This window comes from Gracilinanus agilis, chromosome 5 (assembly GCF_016433145.1).
Source record: "Gracilinanus agilis isolate LMUSP501 chromosome 5, AgileGrace, whole genome shotgun sequence".
Taxonomy (NCBI): domain Eukaryota; kingdom Metazoa; phylum Chordata; class Mammalia; order Didelphimorphia; family Didelphidae; genus Gracilinanus; species Gracilinanus agilis.
The window spans coordinates 57,219,205-57,247,115 of record NC_058134.1 but is presented as its reverse complement, the minus strand read 5'-3'; the positions used below and the strand labels follow the sequence as shown (position 1 = coordinate 57,247,115).

At 38.5% G+C, this 27,911-nt stretch overlaps 1 protein-coding gene across 1 annotated transcript in view; it reads left to right on the top strand.

Moving 5' to 3' along the window:
• RSU1 (Ras suppressor protein 1) overlaps positions 1–27,911 on the top strand; it is a 226,872-nt gene that overhangs the window by 18,457 nt on the left and 180,504 nt on the right. The window contains exons 4-5 of the mRNA XM_044678921.1: positions 22,720–22,854; positions 27,749–27,907. Coding sequence (XP_044534856.1) covers positions 22,720–22,854; positions 27,749–27,907 — 294 coding nt within the window. The remainder of the gene's footprint in view (positions 1–22,719; positions 22,855–27,748; positions 27,908–27,911) is intronic.

Below are 27,911 nucleotides of genomic sequence, written 5' to 3'. Positions count from 1 at the left end.
TCTCTCTCTCTCTCTCTCTCTCTCTCTTTCTCTTTCTCTTTCTCTCTCTCTCTCTAAACTGAAAAGGACCAGGATAGTAGGTATAAATGCCTTAGATGACACACTTTCCTTGGCTTCTCAATTGAGGGGAAATCTATAGGATATTTTAAAATTGTATTTATATGCTTGTTTTCCTTTTTCAAACTTATAATATTGGGTTGGATTAAAGATTGGTTGGGTATCCATGGAAGTGTTCGAGTTAAGATTAACATGTATTATAATTAATACCTGCTTGTTAGAGAATAACTTATTGGTGTTGGCCATTTTACTTGTATAACTTTGTTTTTGAGGAAGTTAATGACAAGAGCTCACTTTTCCCCCTTCTTAATTGACTCTCGTTCTTTTGTGCTTGTCATATTTCCTGTAGACTTGAATGGTTTTCTAATAATGTAGCAAGGATTTGTTAGGGCACTTTCAAAGTCTAATGAAATTGGGCAAAATGTCATGCTGAGAGATTTGTGTGTGTCTGAATTTATATTTTACATATAATACACAGCTTGAAGCAATGTCACATAGCTGTTGATTACTGAGAAACGAGAGTGACAGCTAGCTCACACTTCTGTGCAGGATTTAGGAATGGGGCGGTTCGTTTTTAGCACATGCTTTGTGTTGCTCATGCGTGAGGCAAAGGCAGAACCACAGGCACCGACACACTGTACTGACGGGGCAGCAGCTGCTAAAATAAAGGTAGAAGGTCTGCTGACCAAACAGATACAGACAAGGAATCACAGAAAGGGTCCCTGGAAGGGTGCAGCACTCCTCTGCATCTCCGTGGAATGTCGGGCTTGGAAGGGGGCTCGGGGGCTCCTGGCCTCACCAGGACCTGAGTGAGAATCCTTTCCACAACATACTTGACAAATAATCATCCAGTCTTTGCTAATATAATAATAAATAATGATAGTAACTAATAATAACTAGCATTTATTCAATGCTTTATGGTTGTGATATTGAAAACCAAGACCTTTAGGGAGGGAAATGTGTGTGTGAGGGACTTACATCTGAGGAATCAGAGGCCCAGAGACATGAAGGAAGCTGCCATTTTGATTTCTTTTTTTTTTTTCTTTTTTTTTTTCAGTTTTCTGCCTTGCCACTGCCCTCCAAACCAGGCCACTGGAGACTCTGGAGGAGCCAAGGCACTCAGCTCAGTTCTTGGAGCTGTAGGTCCTCCTATTCGCCTTGGCCTTTTCTATTTTCTCACCCTTCCCAATTAAATCAATATTACCTCCAGAGAGGATGTGCAGTTTCATTGTTTGCATACTACCCTGTTGTTCACCATTTCTTTAAATTTCTGGACCAAAGTGTTCTTCTCTGCCCTGCCTGTTTATGTTATCTCCCTCATTAGTACACAGTGCCCAGTTGTTTAACATGGTTTTTTGCTGTTCAGTCATTTCAGTCGTGCCTGACCTCCTGACCCCATTTGGAGTTTTCTTAATAAGATACTGGAGTAGTTTGCCATTTCCTTCTCCAGTTTATTTTATAAATGAGGAAACTGAGGTAAACAGAGTTAAGTGACTTACCCAGGGTCACACGTTTAGTTGTTGTCTGAGGCCAGATTTAAAATCAGGAAGATGAGTCTTCCTAATTTCAGGCCAGACACTCTATCTGAGCTTAATAAATGCTTGTTGGCATAAGAATGCTATTTGTACCTCAAACATTTTATACATTACTTGCCACATGACAAGTTCTTAATATGGCTTTTATTCATAAAACAGTTACTTTTAGATAGGCCGTCTACTGTCAATTTTGTCACCTTCATCAACGTGTTAGCAAAAAATTATTTCACAATCTCAAATATAACCCCATTTAGGAATTTAGAATTCTTATGGTAGTCATTGGGATAACAAAGTGGAAAATATATTGTGTCTTTTATACTTTTAATTCATGCAACCATCTGACAAAAAGGAAACTTCAGGCAGGAAAGCTCAGGTAGGAAGCCTTCTCCAAACCCACATAATATTGTGCCTTATGTTAGCTATTTCCCATTTTTCCTGTATAGAGCTTGTTTGTACATATTTGTTTGCAGGTTGTCTCCCCATTAGATTGAGAACTTCATGAGGCCAGGGACTGCCTTCTTTTTTTTTTTTTTTTTTTTTTAATATCCCTAGTAGGTGCATAGTAGGTGCTTTATTGACTTTCTTTAAGAGGTACGATAGGAGAAATGCTTTCATGTTGGAAAAAAATTTGGAGTTAAATTGACTTAAAAAAACAAAACCAGCTTTTTTTTTTTTTAAAGGACCCAAGCTTAAGATTATGTATGTGTATGTTAATGTGTGTACATATGTATATGTGTACATGTGCATCTATCTATACTTCTAAACTTAATTTTATGTGTGAGTGAAAAGTGGGATGTTTGAGACACTCAGCTGAATCCATTCGACTAATTAATTGGCTTAGCAGTTTGTGTTTCAAACCATTGAGAGCACAGTGATAGTGACACTTGATCTGTTCCACTAAGGTCAAATTAGCATCTTTTACTACTTTTCTGGCATTTAAAATGAATGCTTTTGCTATGGTTTTCCAAGTGTTTATAGTAAATATGTCCATTTGATAGGAATATAAATATGCATAAAAGCAGAGCAGCTTAGCGCACCCTTCTGTCACTTTTTATTGCAATCAGTGTCTTTCACTTTGCATTGTTTTTAATAGGCAGGCTGGCTGGCATTGCTGCTCTAAAGCCTCTGGGACTAAATCCCTTGGCCCTGCTTATATCTTGCATAAGTATTTATTCATGTTTTCTTTTAATATGCCGATTATATCTTTTGAGTCTCCAAAGACTGACATTTTCTCTTTTGTTCCTATGGAAGAAACAATTGGCATGTTGAAAGATGTGGTAGGTAACCCTGGGAACACATCTGCCTCGAATTCCCAAAGTTGATTTATGCTGAAGGCCTAGAAAAATCATGCCGTTTATAGTGCTTTTAAAACTATGCCAGTGTTAGAGGTTTTGAAAAAGATGCCTTGTCTATAGGTAAAGGCACAAAAGAAATGAATAATCAAATATCTAGTTTACCAGAGAGGAATAGGTAAGTAGAATGTTTAATTCTGATCCACAAGCAGTTTTGGTTATCTCTAGTTTTTGAATTCATTTACTGGGACTATTAAGTCATCCATTCATCCTTTATATCCTTCCAATAACCGTGTTTTGCTTGGAACACTTGGAAAATCAATAGCAAAATACTGTGTTCCATCCTCAGCTTCAATTTTCTAGCTAGAAGTGGCAAAGTGCTATCATGGATAGATTGTGGGACTTGTAGTTAGGAAGACCTGGGTTTGAACCTTGACTCAAACACTGTGCAACGCAGAGCTTAGCCAAACATCTTTTCAGCCTCAGTTTCCTCATTTGTTGTTCTAAGCATGAAATGAGGTTGTGAATGTGAAGTGCTTTGCACATTTCAAAGTATTACCTAAATGTTAGCAATTATTCTAGTTATTATTAATAGTAATAATGTTGATGATGGAATTGACCATAAAGGAGACAAAAATATCACAGAGTTGAAGGGAGTCTTCATGATCATCTTGTCTAACATTGTACAGTGCCTGACACATGTTGTTTAATTGCTTCAATCTTGTCTGACTCACTTCTTGTGACCCAGTTTGAAGTTTTACTTGGCAAAAATCCTGGAGTGCAATGTTCGATGAATGCTTTTTCTATCCTTCCTTCCAATCTGCCCTGGATAAAGGAATTGTCTACACAACAGAAATGTTAAACTGATGATCTATGTGACCCACAAAACTCCTGAGAGCAGACCAAACCAGATGAAAATGTAGAATTATGTGACTTTAATATACTGATATATTAGTAAAAAAAAATAGATATACTAAGTCAATATGCATCTTTTGGGGAAGCTTTGGTATGGTTTAGTTGTTCATGTTTCTATTTGATTTTGATACCACTGATATATGACATACCCAGAAAATCATTCAGGCTTTGTTTGAAGACCTCCAATCAATGGGACACATTTGATTTTCAAGACTTTTTTTATTAGATCAAACCTAAGTTGTCTCTAAGCTATTCCTAGTAATGCCTTCTGGGACTAAGAAGAATAAGTCTAATCCCTCTTCTAGGTGACAGTCCTTCAAATACTTGGACAGCTTTCATATTTTGCCATGACAACCCTCTCTCCCCATTTAGTTCATTAACATAGGGCCAAGGACAGATCTCTTGGGACACTCCATCATAAACTACCTTCTAAATTGACATGAAATCACTGTTTAGGGGGAAGGGTCTGGCTCTTCAACTAGTTCCAAATAATTGTATTCTCTTTTAGTTCAAATATCTCCCAATGAATTATTAAAATTGAGGTAAGCCTCAGGTACAAAATTCCTCTCATCTGTCACTCTAATAACTCCACAAAAAGAAAAGAAAAGAAAAGAAACATGATTTAGGATTAAGTAAGAATATCATACCTTAAAAGGTGAGCTGTACAAAGAGTTAATGCTTACTGGACTACACATGACATTCACTGAATGTAACTGAACTTTTAAAAATTCTGCCCTGGCTGTTTTCTATCCATATGAGTTTATTTTCCACTCATACCCAACATTATCAGGGAATCATAGAGTCCCCCCTTCATTCCATTTTCTCTCCCTAGAATGTACTTGCATCATTACCAGCAGATATTCCTTTAGACTCATCATAATGGTTGAGAGGAAAGAACAGATTTGGAGACCATGAGTTTATATTCTGCTACTGTCACTGTCTGACCTTTGGTAAATCAGCTAACTTCTCTGGGCCTTATTTTACTTCCCTATAAAAACAAGGGGATTGGATTAGATGGGCTCTGAGCTCCCATCTAACTCTAGCTCTATGATCTAAGTAGACTTCATGTAGTTCATGACACCTCCAACTATTATAGGCCATTCTGAGTGCCTTTTTATATTAAAAATTAACACTTAGTTGTTTCATGCTGTTTAGTTGTTAATTGAATGCTCTTTAAAGCCAGAGCCCACATCTTTATTACTTTTCTATTTCTCTCTATACGGTACTGGGTACTTGTATCCCTGATGAAAATACCTCAAAAGCAGGAATTTAACAGTAGAAGGGTCCTTGAGGTCATCTTCTCTTCTAGCTTATTAAGGGAAAAACAATCCCTTCTATAACCTATAACCTGCCCCACAAGTGATATTCTTCCCTGGGAGTGGAGTTGGGAGAGGAAATAATTTTTCTCTGAAAGCCATACACATTTCCCTTTTAGAGAGCTTTTATTGTTTGGAGGTTTTACCTTTCATCTAGGTCTAGTTGTATGAATGAAGGACTATTTAAAAGACCAATTAAAAAGTCAGGAGATATTTTGGTTGGTTGAAGGGGCCACTACTGAGGGATTGGGCAGAAGATGTCATAGCTTTCTGAGGAAATAAAAAAGGAGTAAGAAGTGAAAAAATATCTTTTTGAGTTGAAAGAGCATCTAGCCACCACAGCCTTCCCTTTTTTGGGTTTGTGGTCATTTCCTTCAAAATGTAGTGGAGTCATGCTTTTCCCACAGTGACTGATTATCTCTTGACACTGACAGCATTAGAAAAAGAAAAAGTTGATTTCACAGTCAAGGAGTATATGGAAATCATATTGTTCAGATATCTAAAGAGGCTTATGGAAGAGTGTGTGAAACTTTTTATATTCAAGTCCTCATTTTTAAAAACCTGCAAAATTATGCATATTCAAAATACTCAATGAATCTCTTTTAGTGATATTTCAAAACCCAGCTCATATTCTGTAAACTCCTGTTATTTTTTTAAAAAAATAATGAAATGTGCCAAATAGTCCACCTAGTTAACCTGCGATAAAGGCTATTCGGGAAATGCGATAAAGGCTATTCGGGAACAAATATGTCAACTATGACTCCCTTCCCTTACAAATATCTGCCCTTTTTACCGTTTGCTATCTTTCTTTTGGGAAGGTAGGCAAAAAGATAATCTTTCTCAGAAAGTATATGCTACTTCAATTGTGAATTGAAAACTACTTGAGAACAATGGCTAGCATTTATATGTCAACTACCTAATATTATCCAATTTGATTTGAGGACCTTTGATTCAGAGAACTGATAAGGATACAAATTTTCTTTCTCTAATTAGAGAGTTGGGGACAGTAGATACTGAATGTGGCATATGATGTTGGAGACTGTCACTAGATATGTTGACTATGCTTGAATATTTTAAAATTGTTCCAAGGATGTGTCCAGTGGAAGAGATTCAAAGGGAAAATGCTTGTGGTATAAAAACTAAAGGCAACTGTAAATTCTTTTTTTAAAGGCATGCTCAGTAAAAAGATGGCACATTCTATCTACAAACTCTATGGTCTTTAAAGAAAATGATGTCAGAATACACCAAATTAATGTAAGACAGTTTTAGATTTAAATTTCAAAACTATTGATAACTTGAGGATTTTAAAGGATCTGGAACAAATCTCTCATTGCTATTTTTTTTTTTTTGGTAGATAATCCATGATCTGGAAACTCTCCCCACTGATACAAATCTCACTTTATTTCAGTTTATATTCTTAGTAAGTTGTATGGAGCCTCGGAGTTTGTGGTTTTTCCCCTCTACACACAGCCAGAATGGGTCAGAGGCAAGATTTGAACACAGATCTTCCTGACTCCTGTTCCAATGCTATATACTGTCTAGCTACTTAATGAAAGAAGTGTATCTCCTTCCATGTGTTGCTATTGGGGTATTCTCTTCTTTAGGTATTGTTTATGTCATTCTGTTCCACTTCTTCCTCAACATGGTACAGTAAAAAGAGTGCTAGATTTGGAATCAAAGACCCCTGGTTCAAATCCTGATTCTGCCATTTAACTGTTTGACCTTGGCCAAGTCATTTTGTTCTATGGGACTCTATATCCTCATCTGTAGTACGAAGGGGTTGGACTAGATGATCTCTGTGGTCCCTCCAAACTCTAAATCAATACAGTATTATAAAATTGACCCTCTCAGGTCTGACCACTTTAAGGTATTTAGGAGCTGTCTTTTTTCTCTTATCTCCACTTCTCCTTAACCCATTTTTAAAGAGAAAAACATGGCAGGATTTGTCCGTTAGAGGTCACTGTTGAGATATAGAAAGATAAATGCCAGTGGTCCTGTGAGTGTAGCATTGTTTTGCAATGTATTTGGCTGTGGATAATGGGGCAGATTGCTACTGGAGAGAATATTGGGCGTATACACCAAAAATAATGTAGAACATTCTAAAGAGGAAATGCAATTTTTCTGTCTTCCTTATTTGATAACGTTCAGGGCTTAGGGGGAAATAACTTTGACTCACAATAAATGATTATTTCCATATTTGAAAGAAACTATTTAATACCATGTATATTGAAATTTGATTGCTTATAGTTTCTATAGAACTTCTAGAGTTCAATGTAGAAGCATTTCATCTCTGATATCTGGCTCAATGTTGGCAGAATTGTATTGCCTTGCTCAGGATTTTTGTATCCAGCATATGTGGGACTTTCCTTGTGGTAGACTGTTTAAAAATACTCATGTAAATTACGCAGATTTAAATTTAAAAATAAAAATATAGCACTTCTTAAAATACATGCATTGTGTATGTTTATGGTGATTCTTTTACAACTAAATACCATTTTGTGTAGAAGAATGTCATTTACTATAGAAGGATGGAGGCTTATTCTGGGTTGGGAAGAAACTAACACAGTGTAGGACATGGATGTGTGTTTTCTTTGAATTAATGGCTTAAGTCTTCAGAATCAAAATTTGATTTTAAAAAAGTGAATTTTTGCCACCATTTCCCAAGGCTTATATTATAGATATATGAAATGACCCAAATATCTTAAGACTAGTGTTTCTTTTGGAGCTCTGATCTGTCCGTGGAAGGTGAAGATTTTTATTATCTTATGCATTAGAAAATAATCAAGGTCAGCTTTTTTGTGGAGAGCCCTTTGAAAAAGTAGAAAAATCATCAAGTTTGTGCCTTCCTTATGTACCAGGCTTGTGAATATGATTGCTTATCTCTATCTGTTTAAACTTCAGTTCACATACACACCCTTCTATCGAAGAATCGGCCATTTTCCCTTCACTTTTTGGCTCTGGCTTCCCAAATCTGATCATATGCTGCAATGACAAGACCACACAGATGATAAAGCTGGGTCTTATTTGAAAAAAAAATAAAATAAGGTGAACTTTTATGAACTGTGAGAAGATAAGGACCACTTGATGTTAAAAGAAAGCCCAAATCTGGATTTGGCTAAATAATGGATGAGGCAGTGTCTTGCAATTTTGACTTTTTAATATTTTGACCATCAAAAACAATGTCCATGAGGGTTATTATTATGCTGTTTAAACCTTGAGTTGATGGATTCAAAGCATGGGTTTCTATTATAAAAGCTTCATAATACAAATTAAGCCTCACTTTCCATTTAAAAATACTACATTTCCCCATATATAGACATCCACAAAGAAAATTAAGCCCTTTAAAAAACAGCAGAGTACATTTTAGGCCCATTCCATAGATGTAAAAGATTGTTGTATTGAGTAAGAAATAGTGATTATATCAACTCATAAGCATGACATGACCTTCACTATTTGCTCAAGGCCTTCCTACTCTAAAGTCATCAGGTAGTCCCTCTTTCATAGATTATTTGTCATGGCTCATGTAAAAGTTTTTGTGCATCACTCTTAAAATATGGGGGAAATATGCTAAATAAATTGTTTCAGTGTCAAGAATTTATCTTGTGACAGCCTCAAAACAACTCACAGTTTGCATTTTAACAGAATATAAGTGTATTTATAATACAGAAGCTTTGATCAATAGCCTATTTTTTTAATTAGTGCTCATTTATCAGTTTGTTACTATGCCATCACATGAAAGATTGGATTTGAAAAAAATACACTGTTTTTTATTGCTGACAGGTATTAATTAAACAATAACATCTGAAAGTGATGGCAAGGAGAAAAATCACTCAGGTTTGGGTGTTATAGTATTATTATAGAATTTTCTAGATAAGCATATGGGATCCTGAATTCTATGTAAAACTTGCCTAACAGCCCAAATATGCAGGGTCAGCCCTAGGGCAAAATTATGACATAGGAAAAATTTGCTGGCGGTATTGCTGCTGTATTTCCAGTTAGAGCCCATTTCTTCTTGTTCAAGCTATCCATAAGCATTTGTAATGTGCCAGACACTGGAAATAAAATAAATAAGATAAAATGAAGTAGTTCCTACTTTCAAAGTGTTTATATTATAACTGTGGCAGAATGGACTCCTATAAGGATGTACAAAAGAAATACAAGGAGAGGGGGACAGGTCAGAAGCTCAATAGTTTGAAAACCAGTCCTATACACGGAAGATCCTGAGTTTAAATCTGACCTCAGACATTTCCTGGCTGTGTGATGCTGCTGGGCAAGTCACTTAGTCCCCAATACCTAGTCTTTACAGCTGTCCTGCCTTGGAACCAATACTTAAAGGAAAGGGTTTAGCAAACAAACAAACAAAACAAACAAGAAGTATTAGGTGATTTTGGAGGGAGGCATTAGCAGGTGGAGGGTCAGGAAAGATTTCTATGTAGGAGGTGCTATTTGAGAAGCAAAGATGAGGAGGGAGTACTTTCCAATTGTGAAGGATAGCAAAGTGTACAGAGGAATGGAGAGGAGAAATGAGAATGAAGCTGGAAAGATAGATTGAATCCTCATTGTTTAAAGCTTCACAATAGATTGAGAGGTTAAGCATTTATTAAACAGTTAAACTGCAAACAATCAACCAATAAACCTCTCTTAACTTTCTACCAGACACTGTGCTAGGCACCAGAGCTACAGAGATTTCATTGAATGAAACACCACCTTCTTGCACAGAACTTATGTGCTTGTGGAAATACATAGACATATTTACACACACACACGGGTATCAACAACATAAATGTAAAGGGAATCAGTGCAAAAAATACTACCTAGTTTGGGAGGGAGGGCAGTAGTGAAGGCAGAGGCAGGGGGAATGAGGAAGGGTTTCATATATAAGATGGTGCTTGAGATGAGCCTTAAAGAGAAAGAGAAATTGAGGCAGATTAAGTTGACAAGCCTATGTACCAGGTTCTGTGCTAAGCACTGAGAATATAAATATAAACAAAAAGCTAGGCAATCCCTGTCCTTAAGGAAATTATAGATAAAATAAGCTAGAAAAGGGAGTAAGAGGAGAAAGTCTGGTGGAAAGCCAGGAGTGCAGCCTGGAGAGAGATGAAAACATGTGGGTCTCGAGTGTCCTCCTCAAAAGGAAGTTCAGAGAGAAATCAGACAGCAGGATATGGCTGCAAACCTGTGGAGCTAAAGGGATGGTGATATCTCTGACAGAAATATGGACTTTTGGAAGATAAATCGGTTTTGGGGAAAAGATAATGAATGAATCTTCTTTTGGATATATTGGCGAATATCTCTTCACCTAGATGCCTAGAGCTCATGCTTCTGCACATATTTCAGAACTTGAAGCTTGCTTTTCAATCGATGGATTAATTAATAAACATTCATTAAATAACTGCTATGTGTAAAGCCCATAGAGACAAAAGTGAAACAATCCCTGCTCTCTAGGAGCTTAAACTCTTATCAAGGAGACACCATGCACATCCATATAACAAATATCATCTCCTTTGTGACCCCCACAGTTTCTTTCTGATCTCCACAGTTGCTAGTGTAGTGCTGCTACCACCGAGAACGGCAGTCCTCCAAGGGATGTAAGTCCCAAGGGAAAGGGGCCAGCCATCTCTACTGACTGCTACCTGCAGTCCAGGTGAGTATCCCTGCCGAAGTAGCAAGGCATGCTGAGGGTAAGACAGGAGGCAGAGTCAGGCAAGTTAAGCCATCTTGACCACCATGTCCCATCACACCCATGGAGAAAGCCCAAGACTGAACTCAGCAGCCTCGGAGGTAGCAGTGCTTCAGAGTGCCTGGTATCATCAAGAAGTCCAACATCACACAATGAGAGGACTTTATTGGTGGAGATAACAACAAAGAGGCATCATCATCTGCTTTACTGCTGTGTCCTCAGGATACAGGTTCCTCTTTCTCTGACTTAAAGCTAAAACCTTCCATATGTGTTGTTTACCCTTTTAGAATGTGAGTTCTTTGAGAATAGAGACTTACATGCTTTTCTGTTTGTAGCACCAGCACTTAGAATGGTTTTTGCACATAGAAAGTGCCTAATAAATGTTTTGTTCATTCAGTCATAGAAAATATATATACTATAGCTTCATGGGGAAGATGTTAGCAGCTGGAAGATCAAGAAGGTCCACATCTTTACATAGGAGTTGATACTTTGTAGTTTGAAGAAATTGGGGATTTGAAGAGGTGAGGAGAGAGCATTCCAGGCCTGGGAGGGAGCCAGGGCAAAGATAAGCTGATGGAATATGGAGTTTGAGGAGCAGTGAAAAGACCAGTTTGTCAGGATCACAAAGTGAATCAAGGAGAGGGATGTAGTAAGACTGGGAAGGTAGGTTTTGATCTAGGTTGTGAAGAGCTTTTAAATGCAAAACAGAGGAGTTTAGATCAGGCATTTCCTCTCTAGGATTCCTTTTTCCCAGGACCCCTGCATCTAGTAAAGTAGCAGGTAAGGAGAGAAAAATAACTATTCCTAAAATGCCTAGTATGTGTCAGGACTGACCGTGCTAAATACCGTACAACTATACTCTCATTTAATAATAATATCTTACTTGATAATAAATAGCTCAAACTTTCTTAATGGCTGATGAAAAGTAAAGGTTATGGTCATCAAATTTGTGACCTGGAAAGGTCCTCAGTGGCCTTTAGTCTAAACATGATGGGAATCCTTACAAGTGGCCATCCATCCCCTGCTTGAAGGCGTCCAAGGAGAGAGGTCCTCCCACCTCTCAAGGCAGTTTCTTCGGTGGGGTGGGCTCTAATTGTTGTCTAACTGTTAGCCTCAGTTTGCTTCTTTCCATGCTCCTGATTTTGCCCTCTGGGACTAAGCAGAATGGGTCTAATCCCCCTCGCTATGTCAGCCCTATAAATACAGTCATACTCCATTCTTAGTCCTCTCCAGGCTAAAACATGTCTATTTAGCCCTACTTCCTTCAACTGATCTTGTGACATGCGCTCAAGGCTATTCCTCATCCTGATTGCCCTCCTCTGGACACTCTCCAGCTTATCTTTGTCCTTCTTAAACTACAGTGGCTGGAACTGAACACAATATTCTACATGAATTCTGATGAGAGTAGAATTCAGGAAGACTTTATCAACATATTCCTGGGGCTCTGTCCTCCTTGCATATCCCAGGAGCCTTTGTGGCTGCTAAATCATACTGCTAACTCATTGAGCTTCCATTCAACTAAAACCTGCAGATCTTTTTCAGAATAGCTATCCTGCCCCCATCTTATCCTTGTGAACTTAATTTTTTTTTTTGTATCCAAATGTAAGACTTTATATTTTCCTATTGAATTTCATCCAATTAGATTCAAACCAATGCTTTAGCCTGTCAAAATTTTTATGGATGCTGATTCTGTCATTCACTGTTAGATAGCTCTCGCAGCTTATTATTCCTGTCAAAAAAAGGAAAGGCAGTTAGTCTGGCATAACCTGGTCTTGATGAAGCCATGCTGGTTATTTGTTATGAACATTTCCCTTTCTATATTTAGAAAATATAGAGATATTTTATATTTCCTTGTCTCTTTAATAATCTCTTCTAGAATTTCCCTAAGAATGAAGTCAAGCTCATTAGCTCATGGTTTATATGCTGTTTTCTGCCTCCCCCCCACACCCTTTTTATTTTTGCTCCCATGATGTATTTTGCATTTAATTAGATTTACATTTAAACTGGAGCTTTTTGAAAGACTATGCCTCCACCCTATGTTGTGGGAATGTCAAGCTTTTGTCATATAGTAGAAAATGGGTCAAAATAGGCTACATACAATGATGGTATTAAAAACATCATGGAAGTGTAAGACTGGAAGAGAAAACAAGCTAGCCAAGTAGTGAGAATGGGGGGTTGTAACAATCTGAATATTACTCTGATAGCCATGAAATAGTAAGAAAACCCGAGGGAGGCTCTCCTGAGTAGATGCACTCTGAGAAATTTTGAAAGAACATGGACAAAAATTGTATAAGATTCCTGAGGTTGGAAGGAAAATTTACACTGAGGCTAGCATGGATCTATTGAAAAATTGCAAGCTGTAACCTAAACTAAAAATTTGGGAGAAGGGTAAAAACATCTCTCTTGAAAAAGACACAGTTTTAGAAACTCTTTTGGGGAAGGAGAAAGGCAGCTTCAGTGGTATTTTCATTGTGGCTGTACAAGTTCACTTCACCACGTAAATATGTTCCTGGAAATGTGTTTGCAAAAGCTATTTTAGTGGAAATTATAAATATATTATGGTGGTCTCTAATCAATTTTAACCAATTCATTAGGCAAGTGTTTTTTATTAAGCACCTGCTACATAGGACAGGTCTTATGCTTTGTGCTAAGGACACAAAGACAAAAATGTAACAGTCAGGGAGGGCTAATTCTTCTTTGTATTCTATTGAGGGAAGCCTCAAGTACATAACCTCCCCCCCCTCCAGTTAAATATATACAAAGTAATTTCTGGGGAGACAGAGTGCTAGGTCCCTGGGGAAATTGGGATAGACTTTGCTTTAACTGAATATGGATAAAGGAGAGTAATGTAAAATAAACCTTAGAAGATATACTGGAACCATACTCTGGAGGGCTTTAAAACCGAAGTAGAGGATTAGTATTTTATCCTGGGCCTTTTTGCGTAGTTCAGTGGCATGGTCAGACCTATGCCTAATTTAGCAGCTCTGCGGAGGAAGGCAGACTGGAGGGATGTGAGAATGGAGACCTGGAGACCATTAAGGAGGGGACGGCAGTTGTCTTAGAGAGGTGAGGAAGACCTGAATCAATGTGGTGCTTGTGTCAGTGGGCTGAAGGCCATGCGTAGATGGGTTAGCAGGATTGGCTACTGAAGGAGACGGCAGAGTTATGGCTGAGTGTAAGTTTGCTGATCTTGGTGACTGGAAGAATGGTGATATCCCCAGCACAAATAGAATAGTTAGGAAGAGGTGAGAGTTTGGGTGGGGGAAAAGGGAATGAGTTCAGTTTTAGAAATGTTGAGTTTCAGCTGCTGGTCGGGCACCCTCTAATTTTCCACTATCCCTTAGGCAGATGTGTTGGGGACCAGAGAAGGAAGAGGATGGACCAAGAAAGAACCAAGGCTAGTGACTGGGACATGGATGGTTTTCTGGTAAATATATAAATAAGAAGGATCTGGCAGATAGGTGATGGGATAGCCAGGAAAGGGCAGTCATGACACCTCCCGGAAGAGAGCAGGTCTAAAAAGAGGAAGGGATCAACTGTGCAGTGCTGAGAGAGAGAGAGAGAGAGAGAGAGAGAGAGAGAGAGAGAGAGAGAGAATGAATGAGAATATGACTTGGCACCACCTCCTCTTAAGGACTATGATGGTGGGGAACAGATGAAGAAAGCTTTATCCCCAGCCAGGTTTCTCCTGGGGCTAGAAGACTCTTCACTACACTACTCTCTTGACTGCCGTTATGTTTAACTCTACGGGTCCCAGCTCTACTCCACTGAATACCGGAACTACTGGAGCTGATCCTGTTGCTGTTCTAATCGTCCCTCCCACACATTGGGAAACAAGGCAGTATATTTGTGATTATACCTGTTGAATCGGTCCATTTGACCATCTGTGGACAACTGGAACAGGGGTGTAGGATATCTTTCCTCCATAGTTGGTGGAGGTGGAACATTGCAGGGAGTTGAAACATCCCCTAAAGGTACTGGAGAACAGAGCATGGAGGGAGAGAAAGTGAAAGGAAATCTACCTGGTCTTCGGAAGTAAGGCCAGAGTTCCTTTTCAATACCTGTGTGGCATGCTCTTCTCTCCTTGTACCACCTTAGTTTCTGGTGAGTGAAAAGGAATTGAGTTTGTAGCTTTATCTCTGTTCCCTTAGACCCCAGGCTCAGTTCCAAGTTCCAAATCCCTCCTTGGGTTCCATTCTCAGAGCCCCTGGCTACTGATTTCCATGTCAGACAGACTGACTGTGACACCCCCTCTGGAATCCTGGTTCCCAGGTTGCCAAAGATTAAACTCTTAGGTCCGCTGAGAAGACTGATCACACTGGCACCAGGTCTGGTTTACTTTGTCACTCCTACTGTGGGTGAATTGGTATCTTCGTGCTCTTCATGCAACAAAAAAGATTAGGTATACAAGAGAGTAAGCTTGTCTTTTGGCTTTCTTAAACAAACTTCCCCCAAAAGTATTTTTCCAATGCCTTTTGTTTTGCTGCTTCAAATTGAACCTTTCCTTGTAATGTGAACACCACCAACAAAAACCTCACAGCAAGCAAAAAATATCTAATAGAGTAAGTGTGATAGTTATACAGTATTCTGTTCCCTGGATTATTGAGATACACCTTGGTAAAAAGATTGTATTCTTATGCTTGGAGTCAGAAAGACTGAATTCAAATCCTACCTTAGACACATTCTGGCTAGATGACCTTGGACAAATCATTGAACCTTTCTTAGCTTTAGTTTCTTCATTTGTAAAATGGAGATGATGATGGCTACTGCCTTACAAGTATGTTGTGTGAATCAAGTGAAATAATATCTAGAAAGCACTTTGCAAACCTTGGAGCTTCATGTAAATAAAAGGAATAAAGCTGAGATCTGTGATTTCTGTCATATGATATGGGGAACCTCTCAGTAATGAAACTCCCTCTACCGATGCAGGTCTGCCTTTTACTGAAAGTTAATCTTTGGTGCTCAGAGCACTGAGAAGTTAAGCAAATCACTGAGGATCACATATCTACTATGTGTGAGAGTAGGGTTTGAACTGAGCTCTTCTTGGCTTCATGACCAGCCAGATAGAGATCCATTGTGCTTTGTTACATCATATAGAAATATTAACTTTTATTACTCTTCATTTGCATCGTTGTAGTCATTGTCTATATTGCTCTTGTGATTTTGTCTTTTTCCCTCTTAACAATTCTATTTGTCTAGCCTCATCTCCTTATGTCTTTCCAGTGAAACTCCTGTGGTCTGCCCACTGAGCATGCCCTGAGATTTATTGTCCCCATTCCTCCATATATTTGGAATATTCCAACCTCCCCCCTTTCTTTTGTTGAATTTCTTCCCCTCTTTAAAACCCATTTTTGGTGTGTCCTTCAAGAATCTTAGAGCTCCCTAAGAATCCAGAGATTATCCAGCCTAGCCCACCAATTTGACTGGCAAAGAAACTGAGTCACTGGGAGATTGTTAGTCAATCATGTTCAAACAGAAGCATTTTTTAATATATACATAGCCATTCAATATAAGGTAGTTTGGGAGGGATGGTACTTGTGGTTGGGATTAGGAAATATTTCAGGCAGAAGATGGTGCTCAGGTTGGGCCTTAAAGGAAGAGAGAAATTCACTGAGGCAGAATCAAGGCAAGTCACCAAGCATCTGGGAAGTGCCCATTATGTGCCAAGCCTGCAAAACTCTGGGATTACAAATCAAAGCAGAAAGGGACACGGTTCCTGCCCTCCAAGAGGAAGTCACAAAGGAAGTAAAAGGAAACTAAAGGAGAGCTTTCAAGGGGTTATAGAGAAAGTCTGGCAGAGCCTGAAGTGGAATGAAGACATAGCTGACCTAGGTGGTTCTTGTTCAGTGGTTTCCATTATGTTTGACTCTTAGTGACTTCAATTTGGGTTTTTCTGGGCAAAGATACTGGAGCAGTTTGCCATTTCCTTCTCCAGCTCATTTGACTGATGAGGAAACTGAGGCAAACAAATGTAAGTGACTTTTCCTAGGTCATATACCTTGTAAAATGTCTGAGGCCAGATTAGAACATGGGTCTTCCTGACTCCAGGCCCAGCATTCTAGCCACTGAGCCACCTAACTGCCTGCAGAACTCCTCCTTAAAAGTGGAGATTCTATGAGAAACCAGTCTCTCAGAGAGGCCACAGTGTATAAAATTGAGGGATGGAGTGAGCTTCCAGGGTAAGGTGTTTTGGGAGACATTGTAGAAATAGTGCAGGAGTTTCAGGGGTGCAGCCTGGAAAGAAATGCCCCAGGATCATAAATTTAGGGCTAGAAAGGACCTCATAGGCCATCTAGTCTTACCATCTTACTGCTGAGGGAGCTGATACCCAGAAAGTCCCAGATACTTATCCAAGGTCACACAGGCTTATACATTCTACTCTTGTCCTTCTTAGGGTGAATAATTATCTGTTGTCAATTTTGGTCCCTTTAGAATAACCTTCCTTAGCCCAGTTTTCTTTCTCCACTGATTTAGTTTAATTTCTTTTTCTCTCAGACTTTCCTTAATGCTTTAAACTTAAGGAGTACTTCTTAAGCTCCAGACACCACTTGTTAAGCATTCTTTCCAGGCTGAGTAAGTCTTCTGTCCTTCGGCTCACCCTTCACTAGGAGTCACTTCTTCTCCAAGCCATCCAACACCATTTCCGCAGACCCAGCTTCCAAATTAAAGCTCTTTCTTGATGTATTGCTTTGGTAGCACAATAGTACATTGGAGCACAGGAAGGTAATTTTAAATGAATGTTTCTAAAAGAATCCGGAGGTCTACAGGATCCCAGTTGAGGAGAAACAAGAACACGGCCACCCTCCTGACTCTGAAGAAATCAAAAATACTTTCACTGTAGCCTCATCTTTAGAAAGTGTTTGAATACCCATTTATATTATATAATTTGGGGACATTTATCTCAGAGACGTTATCTTTAAATGTTAACATACCTTATTTTTTTCCTTATTGCTTTTGCTCTTGCATTCCCTCCCCTTCCCCAGAAAAAGCTGCTTCTAGTCTTGAATCCTCATGAAAATTGAGAACAGGACTTATTCTTCTAGGTATTTGCTACTGCATCTTGCATAGAGTGGGCTTCAGTACATATTGGATGAATGAATGAAAAATGGAACCCTTTATCCTCCTATGAATTAGGCCAAGAATATTTTTGGTTGCTAAAAATGACTAGAGCTGCAGAATTCTAAGCAGATCTGTTTTGCTTTAATTAAATCAATAATGAAATACATTAAGTGCCTATGTGTAGGTGTTCAATAAATACTTGTTGATAGCTTGGCTTAGAGTAGCAGTAATTTTCTTATTTAAATATAAAGCTATCCAAAGTGTTATTGGGTTTAAAAAAATTTTTTTTAGCCATGTCAGTTGGAGACTTAGATATTTAGTTGTTTTATTTTTAACATGGTAAATATGTAGATCCATTTTAATGAGAAGCTAGATTAATAAACTTTTATCTCTTCAAATAACCACTCACTATTGCTCTTTACTATTTTAATGGCTATTTGGGGGAAAATCCCATAAAACCTATAAAGATTGTTATCTTCCCAGTACTTTTAAACTTCAGATTCTTAAAGTGTAATTAGTTCATTACCCACCTTGTCTATTTGGTCTGAAAACAAAGCTAATTAATCATTCTGAAATGCTTATGACCTTTCTTTGCTTATAAAGATTCTGAAGAGTACAATTATTTGAATGTGACAGTGAAAAGGCTCTAATTTTTTACATATAATCATTAAAATGGTGCTCAAGAATAAAATTCCTAATTTGCTAAGAGAATTGGCATCTAGATAATGAGCCCAGACATTAACTCTATTGTGTGAACAGACTAATATTTCTCAGCTAATGTGTCTCCAGATTAAAGGGCAGTGTTTTGTAGCTTGGACCAGCAATAGACTGAATCCGGTTTTGCAGTCTAGAACATTATGGGTATGTTGTGAATTACCTATTTATCAGATTTGGGGTCAACAGGCATTTATTAAAGAGCATGACCTATGTTTCCTAGCTCTTAGTCAAATGAATATCCTTATTTCTTGACCTGATTGTACTACTGAGGCAGCTGGAGAAGTAATGTGATCCTTTGAGTTGTGATCTTCATATATGGGTGGTGAATAGAAGTTTCTTTGTAATCCTGCTTAATCTTTATAATGTTTATATTGGTTCCCAGCTGCCGTAGAGGAATGAGGGTTTCTGGAACTATCAGACCAGCGCTTCAGATTTATTCTTTACAAGGAATTATATATAAATCACAAATGAGGGGCACTTTTAAGTCCCAAGGATCTGGACCCATATCCAGCCTCTAATACCTGATAGCTGTGTGACCATCACAAAGTGACAACCCCTTTGACCATCATTTTCCTTATCTTTAAAGTAGTAAAAAAAGTAATACCTCCTTTCTGGGACGTTGTGAGAATTATATTTGATAATGTATGTAGAGTACTTTTCAGGCTTTAAAAGGCTTATATGTGAGTTAATACTAATATTTCAGTGGCAGTGACTGTACTGCTGCTGTTGCTATTTGACCTTTCAGACCTTGATGTGACTTTGCAGTTCATAGACCTGGTACTGCTATAGGGATGAGCCTGTCTTCCCTAGGCCAGTCCTCATTCCATCCTTTTTTTTTTTTTTTTTTCACATTTTTAAACCCTTAACTTCTGTGTATTGGCTCATAGGTGGAAGATTGGTAAGGGTGGGCATTGGGGGTCAAATGACTTGCCCAGGGTCACACAGCTGGGAAGTGGCCGAGGCCAGATTTGAAACTGAGACCTCCCATCTCTAGGCCTGACTCTCAATCCACTGAGCTACCCAGCTGCTCCCCATAGTCCATCCTTCTGCCTTGTTGTGGGGTCTTCCAAAGCTCATTCTAACTGACATGGCTTTGAGAATCCAGGGTCTCTCTCTAGCCTGTGGCAAGGCAGGCATTGGAGTAGAGTGCCAGATGGAAGAGTTAAAAGTATCATATGAAGGCAATTTAGAGACAGTGACATTTGGATCCTTTTGTTTTGTCTCATTCCGTGCTGTTCATTTTGAGGAATGGTTCATACTTGTGGGGGTCACAAACACTTATATACTAATTAATTAAAAATTAACAAAAAGAACAAAAAAAACCCTCCTGAAAAGGTAGCCATAAACTACCTATAGTTCAGAAATAAGCTCAGCTGCCTTGATGGCATTAAGTATTTACTTGGTGAGTTATTCTGATCTTCACATTGTTGGTAAGACATTTGAAAACTACTTAAATCATTTATCTCTCTCTCTCTCTCTCTCTCTCTCTCTCTCTCTCTCTCTCTCTCTCTATCTATCTATCTATCTATCTATCTGTCTATCTATCTCACTTCCTGATCCTTTGAACTGTGATTTTTCAGATTTGGGTGGTGCACATATATATATATATATTAAATATGTATGTATATATTCAGAGCCCTTCCGTAGTGTCTATTCATCCTCTGGTCTATAAAAGTATGGGCTATCAAGGCTTATATCTTTATATAGTAAGTCTGTAAAAAAAAGTAAAACAAACTTAAAAGAAGATATTTCTCCCTTTGTATATCTACGCCTGATAATTTAAAATTCTGAAACTGATCTATGTGTATAAATAATGATGTCTGTATTCTTCATATCTGATTCATTGAAACTGCACAGGCATTGAGCCACCAGGCTAAGATGACCTCTATAGAGTGAAGATTTCTTCTCTCTCAGATGAATTCTCCCTAGAAGAGATGGAAATTCAGCCTGTCACTTGAGTATGATTGCCGTCTTTGGGAATTTGTTCATTGGTCATATGACCTGAATTGCTTCTCTTAGGTCCTGACAGGGAAGCAAGTTTTAGAGCAGACAGGATCAAACTCATGTTATTTTCTTTCCTGATAGAGCAAAGTTAGTTTTAAAATTAAAATCACCATCACTTGCTACAAAGTGTTGTCTAATGAGTCAGTTTTGTGTAGTGGAAAGATCAGTCCCTAGCTTGCAGATTATAATATTTTTGAGTCAAGAGTTTTTTTTTTTTAAATTTTAACCCTTACCTTCCATCTTGTTGTCAGTACTTTGTATTGGCTCCAAGGCAGAAGAGCGGTAAGAGTAGGCAATGCGGGTCAAGTGACTTGCCCAGGGTCACACAGCTGGGAAGTGTCTGAGGCCAGATTTGAACCTAGGACCTCCCATCTCTAGGCCTGGATCTCAATACACTGAGATACCCAGCTGCCCCCCCAAAAGAGATTTTAAAGAAGCTCCCTAGTCAAATCTTTCCTTGGAGAAATAGTCTGGGCCATTGTCTTACTTAGGGCGATGCCCCAGGCAGCAGTACGAAGCATGTAGAGAAGGGATAAACTAGGGTTAATAAGACTGAGAAGTCTGTTACAATCCTACAGGTGAAAAAAACCTAGAGCAATTAGTGGGAACAGAAGAAAGGGGGAACCAATGAAATAAATATTACAGAGATAGAATTAATATGACTTGATAATTGATTGGATGATGGGAAAAACTGGAAAGGGGATAGTCAGAGATGGCTCAGCATGAGTAACTGAGAAATTGGGGTTGCCTTCAGTAGAAGAAAGAGTGGTTGGAAGGAAGGGCAGGCCTGATGGGGAAAGATAATGTGGAAAATGTTGCATTTGAGAAGCAGACAGTCTATCAAGTAGAATATTCAGCAGATGACTGGAAATATAGAACATGGAAGTAGTTGGGTTGGAGATAGAGATTTCAATTTGATCTTTATAGAGGTGATAATTGAGGCCATGGGAACAGATGAGATATCTTAGGGGAAGGAGTATAAAATGAGAAGAGAAGAGGGCCAAGAACAGAACCTTGGGGCAATGTGCATGTTTAAGGTATTCATGGCTAAAATTTTTAATTTGCTCAAATGATTGGCATCTACATAATTAGCACCTAATTTTAAAAATATCCAGTATTACTTAGTGTTGGAAAGTCAATACATACTGCATTAAAATACTGTATAATGAGACTTTGTCCTAACCTATGAATTCTTCTCCTTGAGTTTTTGCATTAAAAGAAATTCTTTCCCCAGTTTTTATCTGTTAAGTAGTGATTGAGATTTTAGGCCTTTTTCAGAAATGATTTTGAGATCACTTCTAAGCTCTGTCTAGACCTGCAGACTGAGCACTTGCTCTGGAGTAAGAAGCTCTGGGTTCAAATTCTGCCTTTGAATCTGTTACCTTGGAGAAATCACTTATCCTTCCTGGGCCTTACTTTCCTTATCTGTAAAATGAGGAGATTGAACTAGATCAGATTTTTCAAACTTGGATAGAAATGGGGCCATTAAACCCCTGTAAGGATCCTTGTAGGCTTTATATTTGACTTAGAAAACCATATATTAACATCACCTATGTTCTATTTTATTTTTATTTATTAAATGTTTCCCAATTATATTTTAATCTTGTCCAACCAAAACTCAGGAGTGTTGCAAGTCAGTCAATCAGTAAATATTTATTAGAAATCTCTGGTGTGCCAGGCACTCTGTTAAGTGTTAGAGATATAAGGCCAAAGGAAGTAAGAGAGATCAGGGTTTGGTGCCTCTGGACTGTATGATGTCCAAAGTCCTTTTCAGCTCCAGAATTTTGATTCTATGATCCTTGAGCAGCCTGAAAAGAGCCTTACTTCTGTCATACCAGCTAAAAGGTGGTGATGTTAACTGTAGCCCCCAACTCATCCCTGTTGGAATAGCAGCTGTGGGGGGGGGTTCACCACCCACTATTGTACCTATTGTTTTGTGCTGAAACACCCCAAATGGTCAGAACACTTGACTTCTTAGATGAAGGGTTTGCCATTTTTAAGAGTCAACATGGTTTTGAAGTTCCCTATTATTTTCCTTTGCCATTTGAAGAGGACATTCATATGGGTGTGTGAAGCAGTGTATGCCAGGCCTGCCTTTCCACACATCTTGCATTCCTGCGGAGTGTCTGTCCTTCAATTTTCAGGAGGTTGCTGCGTGGAGAGCCTGGCGCTGCTTGGAGAGCCTGGCGCTGCTTGCAGCTTGGCCTCTTTGCCTCTTGGGCTGCATGACGCCTTCTCTCAGAAACAGCTACTTAGCTTTCTGGATGCCAAGTTAGCCTGTTTGCCGCTGCTGTTCCCCATCATTCCTCAGAGATGCCACATGGCTTGGAGAATGAATGCCACCTCATAATGGGGTAGCATTTGGCTAGGATGAATTTGCTGCTAAGTGACTGATTTGGATTCAACAAATCTGGTTTTTTTTTTCCCTCTTACTTTTCTTCAGTGTTTTCCGCATTCTTGCTGGCATCTAGTTGGTTTTACTACATGTGACTGTGAAAGCAGAAGTTGAGTTGAAAAATGGTTATTTTCAGTAGCCAGGGCCTTGGAAATAGAAGTGGAAGAGTGGGTATGTTAACCACATAGAGTTCCATCAGTGAGATAGTGTGGCATAGCGAATAGAGAGCAGGTATCAGAGTCAGGAAGATACAGGTTTAGTCCCCACCTCTGACACATGCTGGCTATGAGTCTTTGGCAGCCACTTTGAGAACAGGGGCTGATTGATCTTGGAAGAAGTTCTTTCCAAACATGGCTATCCCTATACCAATGGAAGCACAAATCTGATTCCAAGAGAAACATTCCTTTTTTTTTTTTAACCTTTACCTGCCATCATAGAATTGATATCAGGTATCAGTTCCAAAGCAGAAAAGTAAAGGGCTGGGTAATTGGGTTAAATGACTTGCCCAGGGTCATAAAACTAGTAAATATCTGAGGCCATATTTGAACCCAGCTCCTGTTTCTAGGTCTGCCTTTCTATCCAGTCATCCAGTCGCCCCAAGAACAACATTAATACCAACAGCTAGACTCAATAGTCATCTCCTAGAGATGATCTTGGAAGAGTTGATGTGTTGTTAGATGACTTTGCCAGTGTTCTTTTTGTGACTCAATCACTCAATAATCATTTATTAAGCATTTATTGTATGCCAGGCACTGTGAAAATAATGTAAGTTAGGTTTTAACTGGATGCCTCTTTAGGGAAGGAAGTGTAGCCCAGTGGAAAGAACACAGATTTTAAGCCAGATGCCCAGTGTTCCATCTAGGCTAGAACTTGGGTAACCCTGCACCATTCACTTACCTTCTTTAGGCCTCAGTTTCTCATGGTGAATGAGGGGATATAACTAGATGCTCTGTAATAGAATGCTTAAATTATTAAAAAAGCTTTCAAAAATCCAAGTTGACCATTCTCTTTTACTCTTTTTTCCTTTGTGAGTGGATTATAAAAATGAATTTTCATCAAGTCTAATGGAAAATCCCTCAAACCTTGGAGCACAGAATTTGTGATTGTTTTTATCATTAAAAAAATTCCCAAACTTCATCCAGCTAGAATAAGAAAAGATTTTCACCATTTTTGTTGGCTTGATAATAAATGGTACTGTTTTGTGGAGCATGAAAGGGGTTAGGGAAGGTGTTCTTTTTAATGTGAACCCATGGATTTTACAGTCTCTGTTCTATTATGCATTTCTTAGCATAGTTAGGACTCAAGAATATAATTGATGGTGGTTTATCACTCATAATCCATATCAATCAGTGAACATTTATTAAGTACCTGTATATTAAAAAAGGCAAAAGATGTTTCCTGCCTTTAAGGAGTGCACAGTTTAATGGAGAAAGGCAACATGCAAACAGTTATTTACAAATCAACTATATTTGTAGGACAAATAGCAAACAATTAGGGGAGAAAAGGCACTAGTCTTGGGAGGGTTTGGGCAAAGAAGAAATGACTTATTTGGAAATAATAAATGAAAGTGGGGCCAGTAGGGTTTTCTATTTGTCTTCTACAAGTCTTCAACTGGCTGACTCTTAGATTGGATGTATTGAGGTTTCTTGCCTCAGAGAAGCTCTTAAGAAATGTCTCCTGGCTTCCTCTTTCTCATAGTTATCTAGAATTTTGTCTGCATTTCTCTTGTGCTTTCATAATACTCTATCTGGTATTTTATATACATATATATATATATACATATATATATATATACACATATGTATGTATATATAAATTCCTTTTAGGTAGGTTCTGTGCCATTTTTATTTTTCATTTTTTTTCCCTTCATTGTATTGAATTAGCCGGGTAAGGCACAGACAGTGCATGGTGAGGTGTAGCTCCCTTCTCCAGCATCTGGAGTATCTCCCAAATAACCTGGCAGCCAAGGCAGGCCACCAATTCTCCTGGGTCTGGCATGTGTGTAGGAGAGATGAGAGGAGCAGAAACTGTATCATGTGCTTCAAAAAAAATCAAGTCCTTTGTGTCCATCTCTTCCCCCCCCCCTTTTTTTTTTTTATCATGTTTGTCCATTCCTTTCATGACTTGAGTTTTTAACTCATTCTTTTGGGGCGTGAGCCATTCCTTTGCCTCACCGCCCTACTTCTTCACATCTTATAGGTTCTTACATCCACCAGTACAGAAACAGAACTGATCAGCAGGTTTGGAACATTTCCAAATGTGTGTTCTGTGTAAAGTTTACATTTTAACATTGACTTGGCTAGTGTCATCATTTTTCTTAAACTTTTCTTCAAAATAGTTTTTCTACACTTTCTAGAAGTATCTTCAAATGATTAGCACCAGATTTTCTCAATAATCCTTATAAAAGCTCGTGTCAAAATTAGATGGAATTCATTTTTTATTTATGTGACCTATATCTCCAGCTGACTGCCTTTTTGTGGACATAGCCAAGTTTTGTTTGAGTTACTGCTAATTCCAGATAGCCTTTGGTACCTGCTTTTTAAGAGATGTAATTCCTCCTCTTTCTCTTCATAATCCTTTTTTACTAATTCAGCTCAGCAGTCACATACTTGTGCCTACTTTGTTTAAGTCATTGTGCTGGGCACTGGGTATAAGAAGAGAAAAACAAAATAGTCTACACCTTCTAGGAACTTAGGTTAGCTCCATTTAAGGGATGTGAGATATATATATATATATATATATGTGTATATATATATATATATATATATATGCAAATATAATGCAAAATTTATAGTGAAAAAGGCCGGAGTGTTCTTGGAATTTTGTTGGGGAGAGGGCAGGGAAGCACTTTAACAACTAAGCCACATGGTGGAGGTGATACTTGAGCTGAGTCTTGGAAAGAAGCTAAAACCTAGAGATAGAAGAGACATGGTTCTACCATATACCTATGGGACTTTGGACACCCAGAGTCAGGAAGACCTGAGTTCTAATCTTACCTCAGACACTAGCTAGCTGTGTGAACATGAGACAAGGCTACCTGCCTCAGGTTCCTCATCTTTAAAATAGGGACAAATAAGAGCATTTACCTCCCAAGGTTTTGAGGATGAGATAATATTTGTAAAGTGCTCTTAAAGCACTTATAGAAATGCTAGTTATTATCATTATTACTATTATAGAAATAAGCATAATACAACTTTACAGAATCAGACCATAACAATGGAAGTCATTCATTCTCTGCCTCAGTTTCCTCATCTGTAAAATGATGAAGTTGGGCTTAGTGACATTCAAAGATTCATCCAGCTCTAAATCTGTGCTCCTATTTTGGTTTTGGAAGGTTCCTCAGAAGTCACCTAGTCCAAAGAGTCCCAAACAGAAATTCCCTTTATAGTACTCTTCACCCCAAGAGTCACTTGATGAAGAACAGCTGTGAGAAATCATATCAGTCATGTTTAATCTCATTCCATTCTTTAAATGGTAAATTCCTCTGATTAATTTTCAAAACCCTTTATAAATTTTCTGTCTCATTTCTGAATCTTTCAGTAGGTCCCTTTTACCTCCCTGACCAAATATAAACTCCTTAAGCTGACATTTAAACTTTTCCACAATATGGCTCCCATCCACTTTCTAGTCTTATTTAATATTGCTCAATTTTCCCCATGTTCCCTTCCAATCAAATCTCTTAGCTTTTCCCCCAAAACGCCTTTCTGTGTCTTTTCATGAGTACCCTCTTCTCTCCTGTTTGGGATACACATTCCCTTCTTTTTATTTATTTTTTTTGGCCTGAAAGAATCCCAGATTCCTTTAAAACCCATTTCAGGTGCTACCTGCACCTCAGGCCACTGAAAGGATAGCATTTTGGAAATTGTAAAATATTCTGTAAATGTGTAGTTGTTATTTTTAGTGGAAATAAATCCCTTGGCCTATCAAAAAATGAGCTTTGAAATTTTCATCTCTAATAGCAGTGTCTTGATAATGGCATGGCTACCTATAAATGTTACTTATAAAATTCAAGCCTGAAGATTAATGTCATTTGAGTTTTATGGTGTCTAAGAACTAAATTTCATAGTTGGGACAGAACGTTGGGTTGGTTATGTATTTTGGGAGAGAAAGGATTCTTTACAGATGAAATGAAAACCAAGCACAGAATGCCTATGCACACCACATGGCTAGGAGAACTCTAGTAAATTGAATGTGGGGTTATTGTTTGTGTCCACAAAACAAAGCCCTAAATCTCATTTAGCATAATTTGTGGTTTTAAATTGGACTGATTTAGCAAGGAGAGAGAAATAATCTCTCATCCTGTCAAAAAAGGCGATACCTTCAGACCAGCATTTAATTGTATTGGCAGAAGGACTTTGGGAAAGCTGCAGTAATTCTGGCTGCATTATTCTTGGTTTGTGGCTAAATCGAGATCATCATTTTCAACTGGTTTCACTAGCTTTCCTTATTGTTCTTAACACTAATGAGATGAGTGCTGTGAAAGGTGCCTTAGTGGTAGCTAAAGGGCCCATAGCAAATTCTAGGAGATCTCTGGTTCTACACTTCGAAAGGCTTTTTTTAACCTTCATTTCCGGTAACTGCTATTAACAGGTAAGATAGCTTGCAGCTACTCAGTTGGCAAGAGTTTATTGAGTGCCTAATTTATACAAAGCATGCAATTAAATATTGTTTATACTTAGCTTTGTTGTGCGACTTACCACAAAGTGAATGAGATTGAATTGCATGGGCTGCTTTGTGACCTTGGAAAGTGACTCAGAATGGCACTTTCTCTGGCAAAGTGGCACATCAAGTTGTAGAGAAGGTCAGCATCCAGAGGGCACCCTCTGAGAATGCAGCTGCCAGTGCCCGAGATTTCCCATTAGACTCTGCCGTGCCAGCCCCCGTCCGTGTCCTCAGGCCCCTGGCCGCCCGGAGCACCGTCTTCCTCTACGCTGTGGGTAG